Source organism: Poromitra crassiceps (genome assembly GCF_964638095.1).
Source record: "Poromitra crassiceps genome assembly, chromosome: 7".
Lineage (NCBI taxonomy): Eukaryota > Metazoa > Chordata > Actinopteri > Beryciformes > Melamphaidae > Poromitra > Poromitra crassiceps.
In genome coordinates this window covers 4,778,467-4,798,354 of record NC_139628.1, presented here as the reverse complement: position 1 = coordinate 4,798,354, position 19,888 = coordinate 4,778,467, and the positions used below count along the sequence as shown (strand labels likewise).

The 19,888-nt window shown below is 42.7% G+C and overlaps 1 protein-coding gene across 1 annotated transcript in view; it reads left to right on the top strand.

Moving 5' to 3' along the window:
* Positions 1-19,888, top strand: part of LOC310780286 (NLR family CARD domain-containing protein 3-like) — a gene marked incomplete at its 3' end in the record, with an annotated part of 74,799 nt that overhangs the window by 50,356 nt on the left and 4,555 nt on the right. Inside the window, exon 7 of the mRNA XM_083640845.1 lies at positions 528-642. Coding sequence (XP_083496971.1) covers positions 528-642 — 115 coding nt within the window. The remainder of the gene's footprint in view (positions 1-527; positions 643-19,888) is intronic.

Here is a 19,888-nt window from a genome sequence, read left to right as displayed (position 1 = left end):
ACATTCCAAGTTTGGTGCTCTCAGATCAGGATTCCTCAATATGTTCAACAGATTAAAATCCTGCTTTGCATGCAGGTTAATGTAGGTCAGTAAATAAACATGTGACCTGTTCTGTGTAGCATTTTCTCTGCTCACATGATTTTAAACCAGTTGTGATGCCAACATTTAGGCCTGTTTAGGGGGAGGTGGCTTAGTAGATACAGTATCTGTGCCAGGTACAAGTAGTGTTAGTAAGTTACTTTGACACTCATATTATATTCTCATACTACTCATAAGATAATGACTTATGACTTTGTAAAAAAACAAAATCACATTATTCTACAGCTAATATCACTTCCCATCTGCCAATAGAGCCGATCACTGAATCAACTGTTTGTATTTGAGACACCTTTTTGCCAGAATTTGACTGCATTGTCACAACTACTTTCACAGCTGTATACTAACAAACATCCACCTATGTACGTTGTGTGTGTGTGTGTGTGTGTGTGTGTGTGTGCGTGCGCATGCATGTGTGCGTGTGCATCCAGGCTGTCAGCCTGTATGGTCTCAGAGGAAGGCTGTGCTTCTTTGGCCTCAGCTTTGAGCTTTAACCCCTCCCATCTGAGAGAGCTGGACCTGAGCTACAATCATCCAGGAGCCACAGGAGTGAAGCTGCTCTCTGCTGGACTCGAGGAGCCACACTGGAGCCTGGACACTCTCAGGTATGGAGAGCCAACGTCTGCTAGAAGGCTGAGAGAGTCACACACATTTTCTCTGTCACACGGAGAAGATGAGAAACAGAAAGTTCATCTTTCTTGATTCTTGATGCATCAACCTGACTTAAACTGTTGATTCATGACTCTAAAAAGGCTCCACATTCTTTGTTTGACTGTTTACTCAGTCAAACAAAGGGATGAGGAAAAAGGGCACAGTAAAAACTAATTGTGCTCTAGCTCAAATCAGTTCTCTCCTTGAAGAAAAATGTAAATGCACACTCCGGCTAATGCTGTAATTAGCTAAAGAGAGACAGGCATTAATGTAAGGTAATATACCATTAATATAAGTGATATAGCATTGTCAGCTACACAGATGACCTTCAGGTGAAAGCAGCAACATTGTGCTTTTCCACACATTAAAAAGCATGAAATACGGGGGGTCACGTGATGGCAGCTTAGGAGACGATCGGTTCTGCGGGAGCTCCCTAAACAACCAGCATATATTTAACATTCTTGCTCAAAATACGATACCTTTTCTAAAGTACAAGCCGTAGTATTACTTTTGAACACTTCTGGACAGAACAATGGGGACAGAACAACCCAAAGTTTCAAAGCTGTCGATAAAAGCCAAAACATATACCAAACACGACTGCAAGAGAGCACCACCGCGTCCCAACATGGTGGCGAGCATGAAGATGAGGATGATGCAATGGAGCTGGAACCTGTGCTTGCTAAAGCACTTGACCTGATGAGCAGTAAGATAATGACAGTTATCAACGACATACTCGACCTTCTGGCTAAAACAGTCCTCTCGCACACCAGCGAGCTGAAGAAAGCTAGTGACCGACCGGATGAGGTGGAAGCTAGGACACTACAGTTGGAAACTGCTAATGAGCCCCAAGCTACTAGGATGCTAGCCCTGGAGCGGAAAGTAGAATCTCTCACAGATCATGTTGACAAGCTTGAGAACAGAGGACGATGAAAGAACATAAGCATCTTTAACATGCCGAGGATATGGAAGGGAGGAACGCTTTGGACTTTTTTGAGCGTTGGCTACCAGAGTTTCTCGGCGTGGATACCAAGGGAGGCCGTGTCAAACCGTGTTGGTTTAAAATTAACAATCATAACATGACTGGTGGTGACTATTCTTTTTCACAATATCCTGGACCTATATGGTCTAACGATGGGCACTTTGTTAACGTTACTTTGACCAACACCTACACCAGTCTCTATTTCGGGTGTTTCTGTGGGTCCCGGTTTGCTGGGCTATGCCATTTGCTTTGGTTGTTTGTACACTGGTAATTGGAGTGTGTTTTTTCACTCGTTTTCAGTTTATTTTCACTACATATGAGACACGTGTTAGCTCCACTACAGGTGTCTCACAGAGTAGCAATCCCCCTGTAACCTGGGGAAGGACCCTCCCCCTATTTTATTTTATTCAATTTCTTATTCCTTACTATTATGGTTCTGTGTTTTTGTTTGTATTTCATGCTCAGTACTGGCCTGCCACATGACGTATATCATTATGTTATTACAGTTGGATATGTTAGCTAAACAAAACAATGCAAAATGGGGTGCATAGATTCATATTCTAGATTAGGGGATCAGTTCATTATATCTCTACCATTATGACAATGCCACCTAATAAGATAAAACTCTGTTCATGGAATGTACGAGATAATGTGAAGCTGAGAAAGAGGTCTATGCTTTATTGAAAGGGGAGCATCTGGATGTGGCCTTACTACGAGTCACACCTTGACGACAATGGACATCTCAAACTTAACTTGGTTGTTGGGTTGGCCAGGTTTACTTTTCTTCTTTTACGACTAGCAGCAGAGGGGTAGTAATATTGATAAGTAGGAGTCTTCCATTTAACACATTCAGTGCCAAGGACGTCTGTGCACGTCCTAAAAAAAAGTAACGTTCAGTGCCAAGGACGTCTGTGGACGTCCTAAAATCATAATTCATATTATTCCATAATTCTGCTGTTTAAGGTCGTACCCAGCCAGTGAGCATGAATCCCTTCAAGGGATCACACGGCGCCACCTTAAACATCGTCACAGGAGCTGCTCCACCCACCTCAGATCCTTTACTTTGTACAGGAGACAGCGGAGAAAGCCGTGGAAACCGATGCATGCTTTCTGCCAGAGCCTATATATTGCTCCGTCTACAGCGAGAGTGGGCTCGGCTGCATCCGCGCTCACAACTGAGCTCTTATGCTTCTATCTATCTCCACACGATTTCCTAGAAAGGCAGCATCCGAAGCCGAACGGGCCAAGCCTTTTCGTTCAGTCGCGTTTGCCAGCGCGCATCATTTCCTTGATGCCCATCAAGGAAATGATGCGCGCAGCAAAGCTGGGATCTGTCCGGGGCAAAAACTCTGTGCGTGTGGGAGGAGCCCGCAGCTCAGAGGTGGAGAGGGGGGGGGGGGGGGGGGGGGAGGGGTGTGTGACACACACAGGCTGCACAGAAACCACACCACACGCCACCACATCAGAAAACACCAGCCAGAGTCAGTGATTTCATAAGGTATTCATAAAAGGGGCTATATCTTGGAAAGAAAAAAAAAACGACAGAAAACCCATGAAAGTGCACTTTTTTGAGAGGCTGTAATTTCATAATGGAACTGTCTAGAAACAAAATTTCTTCTTTGGAAGAAGCAGGAGTGTTCAATCTTTCATTAAAGTCCAGCCCCGTTAATATAGCCATAATAGAAAAAATTCTATAGCTGTTTTCAACTGAATGGAAGTGAATCTGGCACAGGCTCCAGACAATTTTACTGAAGCGCTGTGGCACTGAATGTGTTAAGATGGTTGCATGTATCAAGGATAAATATGGAAGATTTGTGATTATTAACTCATTGAGTGCCAGCCACTTTTGGAGAACGGACGCTCCCAGTGCCAGAGTTTCAGAGCGTTTTCAGTGATATCTCGAGGCCCACAGAATATTGTGTGATATTACCATGTAAACACCGAACATGGACAAAGAACAAGGAGACTCTATTGTATCATTAGCAAAAAAAAGTTTATTGATACCATTTTCCGTTCTTTAGTTATGAGCCGGAGAAGATAGGTTGTTTTCAGCGTTTTCAGGCGTTTCAAATTATAAACTGAGATATTCAGCCTTTTGTGAAATTAAGCATTTCAAGCACATTCACTGACTCTAGCTTATATTTTCTGATGTAGTGACATGGTGTAGTTGTGTGGTGCCCTGCGTGCCCCACCCCCCTCTCCCCCCCTCAGCTGCAAACTCCTCCCCACACTAACACACAGCCTCACGCACCCAGCGTCTATTTTCGGAGTGCTCCGTTTTTGTGCGCCGGCTCCCAGCGCGACACGGAAAAGCCACACCGGACTGCAGAGAATGGTTTGGCTTTTCAGTGTCGGGTGCTGCTTTTCTGGCGGCTAATCGTGTGGAGAAACTATGCAGACAGACAGACAGAGGCAGAGGGGCTCAGTTGTGGGAGCAGATTGACTGCTGTTCGCAGCCAACGTCAGCTGCAGCCAGAGCAATCTATATGGCTCTGGCTGCAGCATGAGCGGTTTCTCTTTCATCACGGCTTTTTCCTGCTGTTTTCCTGACCTTTCTCTAATCTGGAGAGCACTGTCGCCACCTAATGAGTCCGTAAAATAGGTTATACACCTTCAATAGCTACAATATTTGTACAGGAGATGCAGGAGGCCACGTCCCACCGTCAAAAAACGCATTTGACGTCGATCGACGTCGTTGGCACTCTACGCCACTATTTACTTTGACGTCGATCGACGTCCTTGGCACTCAATGAGTTAAGGGTGTTTTACATGGTGAGGAAATTACCATTATGAATCTTTATTGCCCACAAAATTATTCCCCGGACTTCTTAACTAAAGCCTTTGCAGAATTTGCAGAACTATCATCTTGGTGGGAGGAGACTTTAACTGTCTACTCAATCCGTCAGTTGATAGACATCCTCTCGGCCATTTGTGAAGAAATTAACCTGGTTGAAACATGGCGAAACATCCATCAATCTAATAATAAAGAGTTTACATTTTACTCTCCTCCTCGCAAATGCCACACTCAGAATGATTACTTCTTCATACCCAAATCGTTAATGCAATTTGTACTGTCATGTGCAATAGGCAATATTGTTGTTAGTGATCATGCAATTGTGCTTCTGATCTTATCGATTGGTGGAGATTCTGTAAAGAATAGACATTGGAGATTTGATGCACTTGTCTTTTGAAAGATGAACAATTTACTTCTTACCTGAGAAGTGAATTCAAATCTACTGATAATCCCTCCCTACTGTGGGAAACATCCAAAGCCTATGTCAGAGGTTTAATGATAGCTATGTCAGGGGTTTAATTATAGCTATGTCAGGGGTTTAATTATAGCTATGTCAGGTGTTTAATTATAGCTATGTCAGAGGTTTAATTATAGCTATGTCAGGGGTTTAATTATAGCTATGTCAGGTGTTTAATTATAGCTATGTCAGGGTTTTAATGATGTCAGGGGTTTAATGATAGCTATATCAGGGGTTTAATTATAGCTATATCATGGATTTAATTATAGCTTACTCAGCCTCACAAAAGTCAAAGCAATTGGAACAACGACTAAAAGGGGAAGCATCTATCAAAAACAAGAAATGTGATAGGAAACAGCTTTAGCAAATTTGTAACCAAACAAAAACAAATCAAGTCATATCTGACTAGTTTTAAATTTGTTTCTCCCCACAAAAGTTTGATAGCCTATCAGTCAGTCAGCTCCTATCCTCTCCACAGTGTGGATGCACAGTCACACAACACTGCCTGCCTCTATGGCTGCCTCACACAATACAATTGGCTGCATCATGTTAGCGACAAATCTGGAGACTTCAAAAAACATGTTTTAACGGAGTCCATTGACAACGAGGGGTGGCAATGTGCCAAAAATGCCTTTGTTAAGCTACATAAAGCCGCGCAGTCAAAATAGTGGTCGGACTGTTGTCAATCACTGTGGGTGATTTATTTTATGACATTCAAGTCATATCTGACTAGTTTTAAATGTATTTCTCCCCACAAAAGTTTGATAGCCTATCAGTCAGAGTCTGTCAGCTCCTATCCACTCCGCAGTGTGGGCGCACAGTCGTCAGGGACGATGAAAATTAGTTTGGGGACGGAGCCGTACGATAGCCTAAACACGCTCTGCTCGTTATGAACAGCGTTAAAAATGACATGCCACACACACATGCACACTAAACAGACATGCGGGCACTGGCAGAGAGACAAACAGGCAGATAGAGCGGCACGCATTGCGCAAAAAGTGTCAGAATCTCGGCTGCTCTTTGTGATAGTTGTTTCATTTGCTTCAGTCATCCTGCTGCCTCGTATTCTCAGGAGAGCGCGTTTCTGCTCGACTTTTCATTTTCCTTCCCCGCTGCCTCTCTGCAGTCAAGCCAGCCCTCACCTCGGAAAGCACGGTCATTCTAGCCCCCACTTAACAATTCAAGCCGTTTTTGCAACACTTGAGGAAACCGTGAGTTTGCTCGTTGATATAAGCATTTACCCGAACGATTCATTAATTAATAAACTAGCGAACGTGAAGTGAGTCAAAGAGCCACACCTGCCCACTACGGATATGCGGATAATGACCTGCTACTGTTAAACATGAGCTGCGATTGCGTGGAAGCGGATCTTATACCGGTGGTCGAGGTAGATAAGATACGGAGTCGCGGGAGTGCGCGTAGGCCGGCTAATTGTTGTTTAACATGCAGGCCAACCGGCTAGGTGCAGGTTATAATATGGATTCCACTGCATGTTAACACATTGAGTGCCAAGGACGTCTGTGCACGTCCTAAAAAAAGTAACGAGGAGTGCCATCATAATTCATATTATTCCATAATTCTGCTGTTTAAGGTCGTACCCAGCCAGTGAGCATGAATCCCTTCAAGGGATCACACGGCGCCACCTTAAAATTCTACACGGGAGCTGCGCCACCCACCTCAGATCCTTTACTTTGTGCAGGAGAAAGCCGTGATCAAAGGGGAAACCGATGCATGCTGCAGCCAGAGCCATATAGATTGCTCTGTCTGCAGCTGACAGTTGGCTGGGATCCGCGCCCACAACTGAGCTCTTCTGCTTCTGTCTATCTGTCTGCATATAGTTTCTCCACACGATTCCCTGCCAGAAAGGCAGCACCCGAAGCCGAACGGCCAAACCTTTTCATTCAGTCCCGTTTGGCATTTCCTTGTTGCGCTGGGATGCGCCCGGGGCAAAAACGGAGCCTGCGAAAACAGACTGTGTGCGTGTGGGGAGGAGCCCGCAGATCAGGACGGGGGAGGGGGGGAGAGGGGGGTGGGGCACGCAGGCTGCACAGAACTACACCATGTCACTACATCAGAAAATAGTAGCTAGAGTCAGTGAATGTGCTTGAAATTAGAGTGCAAAAAGTATTCATAAAAGTGACTTTATCTTGAAAAGTAAAAAAAGACAGCAGAAAACCCTTGAAAGTGCTCTTCTTTCAGAGGCTGTCATTTCATAATGGAACTGTCTAGAAACAAAATTTCTTCTTTGAAAGAAGCAGGAGTGTCCAATGTTTCATTAGAGTCCAGTCCTGTCCATATAGCCCTAATAGAAAAAATTCTATAGCTGTTTTCAACTGAATGGAAGTGAATCTGGCACAGGCTCCAGACAATTTTACTGAAGCGCTGTGGCACTCAATGTGTTAAGAAGTGGCTATACAGTCAGTGTACTGGGTAGAGCACTCTGGACACATCGCGCACCGAGATAGGAGAACTGCACTTCAGCTGCAACAGGCACAGAGAGCTGTCTGCTGAGTGTGAAGGGGGCCATGAGCAAAAACGTAAAAAAACAAACAGAACAGAACGTCACTGTAGCCAGGTTGTACCCTAGTTGTTGTACTTTCAGCTGCTAGCTCCAGTGCAGATTTAAAGAGCATGGTGCAGGTTAAAAAAAAATTTGAATTGACATTTTGGGCTCATGATTACAGTGAAAACACTCCAAAAAGACAAAGATCCCAGAGATAAACTAACAAAATCAATAGCCTAGTGGTTAAAACACAGGACTCCGAAGCAAGCGCCAGGGGATCAAATCCCCGACAAGGTCATATTTTTTTATGCCTCAGCCGGCGATAGCCAGGCCGGAGGCATTATGGATCCGGGTTGTCCGTGTGTCCGTCCTCCGTCCGTATGTCCGTCCGTACGATGTTCGTTAACGAGATATCTGAGGAACGCCTTGACGGAATTTCATCAAATTTGCCTCAAACGTCGACTTAGACTCAAGGATGATCTGATTAGATTTTGGTGGTCAAAGGTCAAGTCACTGTGACCTCTGGAACGCCATTTTCAAGCTTGTTAACATGATATCTCAGGAATGACTTGACAGAATTTAATCAAACTTGTCTCAAACATCGACTTGGACTCAAGGATGAACTGATTAGATTTTGGTGGTCAAAGGTCAAAGGGCAAGGTCACTGTGACCTCTCAAACACCATTTTCCAGCTTGTTAACACGATATCTCACGAATGCCTTGACGGAATTTCATCAGATTTGCCTCAAACATCGACTTGGACTCAAGGATGAACTGATTAGATTTTGGTGGTCAAAGGTCAAAGGCTAAGGTCACTGTGACCTCTCAAACGCCATTTTCAAGCTTGTTAACGCGATATCTCAGGAATGCCTTGACGGAATTTAATCAAACTTGTCTCAAACATTGACTCGGACTCGAGGATGAACTCATTAGATTTTGGTGGTCAAAGGTCAAGGTCACTGTGACCTCTCAAACGCCATTTTCCAGCTTGTTAACGCGATATCTCACGAATGCCTTGACGGAATTTCATCAAATTTGCCTCAAACATCGACTTGGACTCAAGGATGAACTGATTAGATTTTGGTGGTCAAAGGTCAAAGGCCAAGGTCACTGTGACCTCTTGATCGTCATTTTCAAGCTTGTTAGCGCAACATCTCAGAAATGCCTTGACGGAGTTTCATCAAATTTGCCTCAAACATCGACTTGGACTCGAGGATGAACTGATTAGATTTTCGTGGTCAAACTTCAAGGTCACTGTGACCTCACGAACGCCATTCCCAAGTTGGTTAACGCAATATCTCAAGAACGGCTTGATAGAATTTCTTCTGATTTTGCTCAAACATCGACTTGGACGCAAGGATGAACTGATTCCATTTTGGTTATCAAAGGTGAAGGTCACTGTGACCTCTTGAATGCCATTTTCAAGCTTGTCAACGCGATATCTCAGGAATGTCTTGATGGAATTTCTTCGAATTTGCATCAAACGTCCACTTGGACTCAACTGATTACATTTTGGTGGTCAAAGTTCAAGGTCACTGTGACCTCTCACACACCCAATTTCCAAGCTCTGTAACGTAACATCTCAGGAGCGCCTTGAGGGAATTTCTTCCAATTTGCCTCAAATGGCGATTTGGACTCAAGAATTAACTAATGGCGGAGGCATAAGTCCGGGGTTGCGGTCGTTCTAGTTTCTTTCGATGTAGCAAAAATCGTTGAATCTGGACATACAGTAGGCTATATGCAATGCTGCTGCATGCATACTGTGCATATTCATTTGAATATCTGAATATAGCCGTTGTGGGAGCAGCATATTTCGACGTTGTGGGGAAGTAGATGAATTACGTTGCTACGATTTCCATTCCAGATATATAATTAGACCCTGACTAGATGTAGTGGTTTGACGTTTAGCAGACGGTCGTTATACGTGAAAATGTTTGCTGGGCAGTCAAAAGTGTTTAGGAAAGGAAACAAGGAAGAAAGGAGAAGAGGGACTATAACCCTCCCTATCATTCCTGAGGCTACGTTCACACAGGGCACCCAAGCCTTGCCTACGCCTTGCCTTTAACCACGCTTTTAAATAGGCGTCATTTTTTGTCAATGAGGCTGTTTGCGCCTCAACGTGAACCTTGCGTGTACCCACACCTTGCCTGACCTGTGCCGATTTTATCGTTTAGGCGTGAGTTCTATTTTCAAGCCGACTAGGCGCGTGAAGGCAGACTTCTTCTGTCAAGCCATGAAGGAAAAACGCGACAATATCCGTGGGAAATGGCAAAGGCAACTGAATTTCAAAATAAAATGGAGTTACTACAACAGTGTTGAGCAGAGAGCGAGAGAGAGAGAGAGATTGACGGGTGGCTATCACGTGGGGCTTTCTCCCCGTCGGTAAACAAATCTTCAGGAGAGAGAATAGCGACCGAAGAAGCAAGATGGACAATCAAAAGTTAATCCACTTAGTACAACAGCATCCAGTTCTCTATGACAGCAGTCACCCAAGAAGGAGACCTGGTTATACATATCCAGCATCGATAGCACATTAAATATATCCGATTTATTTTACGTACCCATGATCATTCGGGACCACACGTGACAAAAAAAACACTCGGGAGAGAGGAGAGGCGCTTGTGACTCGGCTCAGGTGAACGTGGAATAGGCATGCAGTGTGATCGCAAAAGTGTGTGATAGGTTCACGCCCAGCTCAAGGTCTGTAGGCGTAGGCGTGGGTTGAGGCAAGGCAAGGCGTAGGTGCCCTGTGTGAACGTAGCATAACAGTAGCGAGTTGACTGTCGGGTGTTCTGCTGTGAGACATGATGTACAGTAAATCCCCTCTCTCATCCTATCATAGACGGGCCACCATCAGTTACAAGGAGGTTGATTTTACCCAGCTGCAGAACACTTTTCTCAAAGAAACCTTTCACTGCAGCAGACGTGGCCTCACCTGTTGTGTGGGTATTGAGTGGCAAAAGGCACAGCAACTCCTCTTTCAAAATGTCTGTGTTGAAGTATCTCACAAACACGCAGTCAATTGTGCAGTATCAGTTGCATCTGTTGACCCATCGACAGCAATCAACATGTAATCTGCAGATTCCAGATCAGAAAGAAAAGATGAAAAGCTGTCAACATACAAACTTCCCAGCCTCTGTGCTGCAGTTGGATCTGATAGTTGAAGTTGTTTCACACGGTTGACAATGTTATCTTTGTTCTTTTCTGCTGTAAACAACTCCTCGACTATTCCCAATGTGCACACCTTTACAATGTGCACACACCTTTACAATGTGCACACCTTTACAATGTGCACACACCTTTACAATGTGCACACCTTCACAATGTGCACACCTTTACAATGTGCACACGCCTTTACAATGTGCACACCGTTACAATGTGCACACCTTCACAATGTGCACACCTTCACAATGTGCACACCTTTACAATGTGCACACCTTCACAATGTGCACACCTTCACAATGTGCACACCTTCACAATGTGCACACCTTTACAATGTGCACGCCGTTACAATGTGCACACCTTCACAATGTGCACACCTTCACAATGTGCACGCCGTTACAATGTGCACACCTTCACAATGTGCACACCTTTACAATGTGCACGCCTTTACAATGTGCACACACCTTCACAATGTGCACACCTTTACAATGTGCACACCTTCATAATGTGCACACCTTTACAAGTTCCACATCCACAAATGGCTTGCCCTTTTTGGTTAGTTCCTAAGTTACACGAAGCCAAGCAGCAGTGGCTTTCTCTGCAGCAGTTGTCACAGCTGTCAGGATCGTTGATGAGGCAGAATAAGACAATTTCAAACTTTTAACAATCTCTTTTCTTGCACTGCTACCGGGCGGAAACGCTGCACTGAAGCTAGCATGTTTTCACTCATGTTGCCACCTGATATTAGCAACCTTGCAGTGTTGGGGGTTGTTACTCAAAAAGGTTATATATTACACATTAGACATTACTTTAAAGACAAGTAAATGCCTTACTTTACTTAATTACTCCCTGGAGCAAGTAATTTGTTACACTACTCAAGTACTTAAACTACTCGTTACATTCATTTTGCGTTACTCCTCAACATCGCCTGAGATGCATTGTCACGTAATTGCCAGTTAACAACATTAAACTTTATGCTACATATGCCCACAAATTCTCACTAGAACATAGCCGTGAGTCAGTCTCATTTCTGGATGTGGTGGTCACTAAATCTGAACACCTTATGACACGAGTGTATAGAAAAAAGACTGACAGAAATAGTTTTTTGGACTTTTCCAGCTATCACCCCCCCACTCTCAAGAAGGGTTTGCCATATAGTCAATTAATCAGAGTCAGGAGGATTTGTAACACAGATGCTATGTTTGAACAGCAGGCTCAGGATCTATGTAACAGGTTCAGAGCAAAGGGCTTTGCCCAAAGGGACCTACAAAACAGCCTCCAGAGGGTTAGAGGGTTAAAGAGAGAGGATTTGTTGCTCTCTAAAACCTCCACAGACCGTGATTTTAACATTGTGTGTGCCACCACGTTTTCACCTGCTTCTCAGGACATTAAAAAATGTATTTTGAAACACTGGCACATCCTTCGAAACGACCCACAAGTGGGACACATCTTTAGTAAGCCTCCTTTGTTTGCTTTGAAGCGTGCAAATAATATCAGGGACCGATTGGGATTAAGGATTCAAGGATTCAAGATTTATTAAGTGTCCCAAAAGGGCAAATTGGATTGCAGGAAGCGTAGTACGAAGTACATACATAAAAACAAATAAGACAAAAAGAACATTGTAAAAGCAGTCTAGAGCAGCAGTTTAAAGTGCAACACAATAGTTAAAGTGCAAATGACACAATAGTTAAAGTGCAAATGACAACAGTAGCAACGATCTAAAGTGCACAGTAGGGATATAAAGTGCATAGTAGCAAAGTGCAGTTCACTCACAGCAGCACATTTATATCACAAGAAAGAGCTACAATGTATCATTGTATTAAAGCACAAGAGAAAAAAAAAGAGAAAAAACCTCAGTCCAGACCAAAGGGCAGACAAAGTATATAATACAGATATACTGTATTGTACCCCTAAGAATAAATAAAGATAAAAGAATAAAAGAATAAAAGGATAAAATAAATAAATAACAGCAACGGCAGATGGGGAGACATTACATTTGTACCCCAGCAGCGTTCAACGCTCTGATAGAGACAGGCACAAAGGAATTTCTGTACCTGTTCTTTTTAACTATGGGGGCACGAAGGCGGAGCCCGGAAGGAAGCAGCTCATATTCGAACCTCAGAGGGTGGGCATCATCTGATCGGATGGACTCAGCTTTCTTCAGCACCTGTTTATTACAGATCTGGTCCAGGGATTGATGAGGGCCGATTCTTTTGTACGCCCGACACATTTCTTATCAAATGTACCAAATGGTAATTTTCCCTGTTCCAATTGCATCAATTGTAACGCCATGGTCAAAGGCGATTCTTTCTGTCATCCCCATTCGTGGAAGAAATATTTGATTAAAAATAGAATTTCCTGTAAAACTAAATATGTAGTGTACCTACTGAAGTGCCCTTGTGGCCTATGTTATATAGGAAAAACGACCAGAGAACTCAAGACCCGGATAACGGAACACAAAAGCAATATCAGAAACAAGGACATCAAATCCGCTGTAGCGAGGCACTTTAATGCTGCTGGTCATGATATATGTTCCCTTAGATTTCTAGGTATAGAGGTAGTCGTTCCTCTTAAGAGAGGGGGTGACAGGGATCGTGCTCTTTTACAAAGAGAGGCTTATTGGATACACACCCTACAGACAGAACACCCTAGAGGTATGAATGAGGAACTGTTATTGGGTTGCTTTCTTTAATTTTGCTTTTTTCTTTAATTTTAACTTTTACACTATCGTTTATTTGATAGCTTGAATTGTTTGATCTTGGTGTGTTGCCTGACCTTGGTGTATTGATCACCACGTTGTATCTCGAACACCACTGCTCTGTGTTGCAATTAGGTTTGTAATATATTTCCTTGTTTTCTATGTATCAATGAGGTTTGGTATTGACCTGTCTTTATCTAGCTTCTCCCCGTCTGTTTTGAGTGCATTTACCCGGTTTATTTAATTATGTATCGTAACCTTACATGAATGATGCTGTTTCCGGTGTGATGCTTTATAAACGTCATCTCCGCCCTGTACTGCACCACACTGAGGAAGGCCGTAAGGCCGAAACATGTATGTGCTGCTTTATCCTGACTGAGGTAAATTAAATATTCAAAAGGACTTTTTTGAGTGCTGGCTTTTTCTTGTTTAACATATGCCCACATATCAGCACAAATCCTGATCCTAATAAGGGGGACATACAAAAGATCTTTGTTTCTGAAAGACTGCAAACTTTGACAGTAGGCCTACAAAATAATAAAACGCAGACAACTCCAACTTTGGAGGACTCCACGAGACGCCAGGATTTACTATTCTCTCCGGGTCCAATATACATCGTCAGGCGCTCCGCCATCAACACAACACTTCCATTGCCTGCCTTCAAAATAAAAGTATATAGTGTTCTGTACTGCATATGTATTCTGTCCAGAAAATAATGTAAATCACTTACAACCTTCACTATGAGAAACCTCCATAAAAATAGCGTACACGATGACGATGACGATGCAACAAGCCTGTTTATCTCTTCTTTTCACGTTACCTGCTGCTCAGGTCGACTCAGCCGGATCCTTGGGTCTTTTGCTGCTAGCTTTGTCTTGTTGCTGTTAGGAGCTTGCAGAGATTTTATGTTGTGTTCTTAGCGGTGGATAAACTGCTTCTGGCCTGGGCAAAGTTTGCACTTTACCGTCACATTCCTGTCCAAGTATGTGCATAATAATAATCCACCAGTCAAAAGTTGCTGACTGCGTCAACTCCTATGAATAGGGATGGGTATCGATTTAAATTTAATTAATCCATTCGATTCCGATTCACAAGGTTCCGAATTGATTAATCACGATTCGATTCAATTCAATTCAATATCGATTCGGTTAGTGATACTAAAACATGTTTTTTGAGTTATAACCTGAATTACATGACTGTCCAGTTATGTAACACATCAATACTGGTATTAATATTGACATTTGACAGCAAATTAATATGAAATATCAGTACTTAATGGCTGAAACTGTTGAAAAGACCAAGACCGCTCCCAGAATGTTGACAGTATTGCATCTTTCAGAAATATACTGTGGGCAGAAATAGCTTCAAAATGAGAGTTTAGTTACTCTTTAAGTTAAAATACAAATTTTGCTTGGATATGAAAAAGATTCTCAGAACAAAAGCTGTAAATTGTACTAGAAACTCTAACCTGGTGCATCATTAAAAAATATTACATTAAGAATTCACCCCAAAGCAGTTACAAAATACAAATATACTTAAACTTACTTATACAGATCCTATAAAAAAATAGAATATCAAAACAAGTTAGTTTTTTTCCACAATTCCTTTCAAAAAGTGAAACTTTCATAGATTATAGATTCATTACACACAACGTGAAATATTTGTAGTCTTTATTTGTTTCATTGTTCATAATTTTGGCCTACAGCTCCAGAAAACCCCAATACAGTATTTCAAGAACTTAGAATAGTGAAGAAAATCAGCAGTTACTTCTCAGTTATGACTGACTTCAGCCTCAGTCCATTCCCTCTGAATCTCCGCCAAATTTTTTAATCATCTTTGCTTGATTGTCCGCTGAAGCCCACGGTCATCCATGGTATTTCCATGATATTCCAATTTTTTGGAAGGGATCTGTACTTAAAGGGGGACTTACCACCCAGATATGTAACAAAACGGCATGCTGCTTGATTTGAAAAAACCTATGGGAAAAACCAAGAAATGACGTATCCTCTTGTCTATACTATACTCTTTGGCTGTGCTCAGCTCAGGAATTTTTCTCCGGAAATCGACGCCATTACAGTTTGCCCACCGCCTCGAAAATAATTTATAGGAGAGCTGCAATATCTTTATAAATATCAACAACTAGCCAACGCTGGTGGCCTGTATGGAAACAGCGTTGGTCAAAATGGTTGAAAGTTATATCAATTTGGCCATTCAGTGGCGAACTACAAATTTAATTATTTTTCTCCCATGTGTGTGTGTGGCGGCTTGTCTAACTTACGTTAAAAGAGACTAGTGATGCGAGACGGCAGCACAGCACAATAGTCAGGACAAACGCCCCGCTCTCATGCTCATGTAATCACAATGCGAGATTTCTCCACGTCATTCCCTCGTCCAACTTGCCATATACCGTGCCATGAAATCCGTTTTTAATTTTCGTTTCTCCCTTTTCCATGATTCTTGTCAAAAGTTTGCACCTCTGCTTTTCCTCTCGAGCGCAGCGGGGTACTGGAACATTCTCCTCCTCCCTCCTCCCTCCTCCCTCCTCCCTCCCCACTCCTCCTCAGCCCGGCTGGCGGCTGCTCAAAGAGGCGAAACAGCCTCCTCCCTTTGTAGCCCTCACAAAACAACAACAAACAAACACAAACAAAAATCGCTGGTGTGCGATTTTTCTGCACAATCAGTGTCTGAGATTGGGTACAGGATTGCGGGAATCCCGCATCTGTTTGCGAAGGTGCGACTGGACAGGACGCTTTTCACAGACAGGGCACAGCGTCAGTGAGGCTGCAGGAGCTGAGCAGCTATAAGTCGGAGCGAGGTGAGTGTCACTTCACCATGCCTTCTCCGAGTCCTCCCCGTCGAAAGTGAAGCAGGAAAATACATTTTAGGCTGTTAGCCAGTCCCTCCAGGATTTTGCTGAGTTTTTTTGTGATTATTGCGATCATAAATGCTTGATTTTGCGGCTGCTTTTCTCAAAATTTGCGATGCAATTTGCGACATTTTATGTGATTTTTTGTGGTAAAATTGCAGGAACTGGCAAAAATTGCGGAGTTGAGGAAAAAAATCGATTTTATTTTTTATTTTTTAATTACATTTTTTCTTTTCCTCCCTTCATCGTTTCTCTTCTCCTTTCTTCCTCATCCTCAATAATGCTATTATCACTTTGCCTTTTCTCATACTTTTTGCTTAGTGCTTTATATATTTACTCTTATCCTTATTTCCTCTTCATGCATTCCCTGTCCTCCTCATCCCTTCCTTGTTCCTTGTTCCTTGTTCCTTGTTCCTTGTTCCTTGTTCCTTGTTCCTTGTTAAATATTCAAACAACTAGACCCTAAGCTAAATATGCCGTGTGTGTGTGTGTGTGTGTGTGTGTGTGTGTGTGTGTGTGTGTGTGTGTGTGTGTGTGTGTGTGTGTGTGTCTCAAATGCTTCGCGCTAGCAAAGTGGCTGTCCAGTGACGATTTCCGTTTGTGTTCCTCCACGACAGTGTTGCACGGAGTGCAAAATAGTTTGCCTCCACTTTCATGCAAAACATTTGGTAATTGTTTTGCGGTTATTTTTGTTGGCAAATGTGAGGGGTTTGCCCTCCTCATCGCAATGCGATGACGTGTTACGTTACGTCCCATACTCTCGTCACTTCCTATTGTTGTCCCTCGTTCCCACAGCAACCAGGCAAGATGACAGCGCACACATATCTCAAACCCAGGTAAAGATGCGGCATTTTACTAACTTTTTGCGGCGAAATCACGGGGATTTTGAAAAATTGCAAGCCCCCGCAAATATCGCGGAGTTTGGTTGAATTTGCATTAATTATTGCGATCGCAAAATCGCAATTTCCTGGAGGGACTGGTTAGCCATTCTCTGTTGTCTCTCAACCTAATATATATGGAATTCTGGACAAAATCTTTTCTAGGCTACATCAGATTTGCATCTGAGAGACCAAATCTCATCATATGGGGGTCCATTGCCACAATGTGAACTAAATTAGGGCTCCTTAGTATGAAAAAGGTTGGGAATGATTTACAGCAACACAATGCCATTTCCTTCCTTTTATGATAGTGGCGTTTATTGATAGTATTGTGTTACATAGGAGTTGGTAGGAAAATAACAGGCGATTGTAATCAATTAACAGGTGATTAACAGGTCAAGTGACACAAACAGCCAATGAGCTGTGTGTATTGTAGCACCATATTGGTAGGAAAATGCTTGTGACATCATGGGAATAGGCTTGGAGTTGTGAGGAGCCGAAAGGGTACAGGGGGAGTAGGGGAGTAACTATCTTGAAATCCCATAGTCTTTGGTTCATCGTGACGTCACAACGTATCAAATCTCCCATTCATTTGAGGGCAAAAAAAAGCAGTGTTCCACCCATAGAGGGCACTTATGCCAGTTATGCTGCTGAAAAATGATACAAATGGTAGAATGGCAACAGTTTGGTCTCAAATGTGGAAATTGACCAGCATTCTTCACACACCACCCCGAAAGTCATATATATTGGTTAAAAGCTGAAAAAAAGTGTTTTGGGGGTAAGTTACACTTTAAATAGCCTTTTGAAGCCCTCATTTTTCACAACGGAATAGGGACGTATATCCCTGCATACGAAAGTTGTGATAGCCTCAGTTATTTTTAGGGCACGTGGAGAATTGGCTGGTAATTTTAATGCATCCTTCAGTTTATTTTGTTTCAGTCCGGATGGCTTGTCTTCAGATAGCAATTCTGAGTGATGTCTCATCACGTGGTTTCAGATATTTGTTGTATTCCTGCAACACTTCACACACGGACCTGCTCGGCTGATCTTGCAAATTGCTTCGCTTTTGTCAAGGTCGTTTTTGTCTTTGAATCCGAAATTGTTCCAGACATATCTGCCTTTAGTGTTGCCGGCGTCCGCCATGTTGCATGTTTTGACTTCACCAAGAGAGATCGCTTTGCGCATGAACGAAGAACGGGGGGGGGGGGGGGGGGGGGGGAATCGATCTCTGGACATATGAATCGATATCGAAGGATTAAAATAAAAATGTATTAAAAATCTGAGAATCAATTCTACCTACGAAAGGTGGTGATACAATGGGTCGGCTGGAGGGACGAATCAGGAATCGTCACTCCTCATGCCTAAACCTAAACCAATCGTCACGCCCCTGTCACTCCAGCCCATCCCTTCTAGTGTAGGCTCTCGATTAATCTGTTGTCAATTGGTAATGCATGGATCGAGTTAGCACCAAAAAGACATGTATTTCCAGTCGGCTGGTGTGTTGCATTGCAATCGAATGCAGGCATTTTTATGAAAAGTTACTTACTAAACAGACAACGTGTAATGTTTAATGGAGCACTTTCAAGCGTTGAAACTTCCTTCCGGGCTTCCTCAAGGAAGTTCCCTTGGGCCTCTTCTTTACTCTATTTTTGTGAATGATTTACCATATGTTCTAAAAATTGCAGATTTGGCAATCTATGCAGATGATACAACATTGTATGTATCTGCGAGTGACACTGAGTCAGTTAATAGGCTGCTTCAGCAAGAATTAATGCTTGTTTCTAACTGGGTAGTGGAGAACTGGGTACTGCTATTGAACAGGTAAGAGAGGCAAGATTGTTGGGAGTGACTATAGACGAAACTCTATCTTGGTCTACTCACATCAAGTGTATCATGTATCATAGTGTCTAAAATGAGTAGCAGTATCTCTATGATTAGGAGAAGTGCACATTTGCTGACTGATGATACAATTAAACTCGTAATTCAGTCCTTAGTCTTGTCTCGTCTGGACTATTGCCCAGCAATTTGGTCTAGTTCCTCAAAACAAGAAACTGTAAAACTACAGCTAACTCAAAACAGAGCAGAACGTCTTGCTCTCCATTGCTCTATAAGAAGCAGTGTGGAGGGCATGCATGCAAGACTGAACTGGATGAGGGTGGAGGAGAGACTAGCGTGTAGTTTAATTATATATTTGAAAAACATTTGTATCTTGCGTCAACCTTATTGCTTGTTTTCACAACCAATCTCTACATGTAACAGAGATAGCTATGACACCAGACAGGCCACAGGCTTGTGCTTTACTCTACCTCTTCCAAGAACCAACGCACTTAAGAAAACTGTCATGTATAGAGCTGTTCCCATTGGAATAGGCTACCAACAAATCTTACCAGGATCAACAATATACCTTTAAAAAGACATTGTACTTAGTTGTGTCTGAGTGCAGTGTTTTTGTTTTTTCTATTCTTTTCCAAGTCTCTTGCTTGATTGAATATTCATGTTCATGGAAAATGTTTGCATTCTCCATGAAAATGTGTGAAAAGGTGTGCATTATTAGGGCAGTATGCCCTTGTATGACACTGTTTATTATTTAGTTTATCTTACTTTATTTTTATTTTATTTTAACACAATCTTGTGGTTTTAATGTGAACATTGTTCACTGTTTTGTTGTGTGCAGTGTAATACTGCATTATATTGTTTTGTATTTTCTGTATGTTGCAGGGACCCCAGGAAGAATAGTCTGAGCAGTCAGACTAATGGGGATCCATAATAAACAATAAACAATAAGCACGTTTGAATGTTTTCTC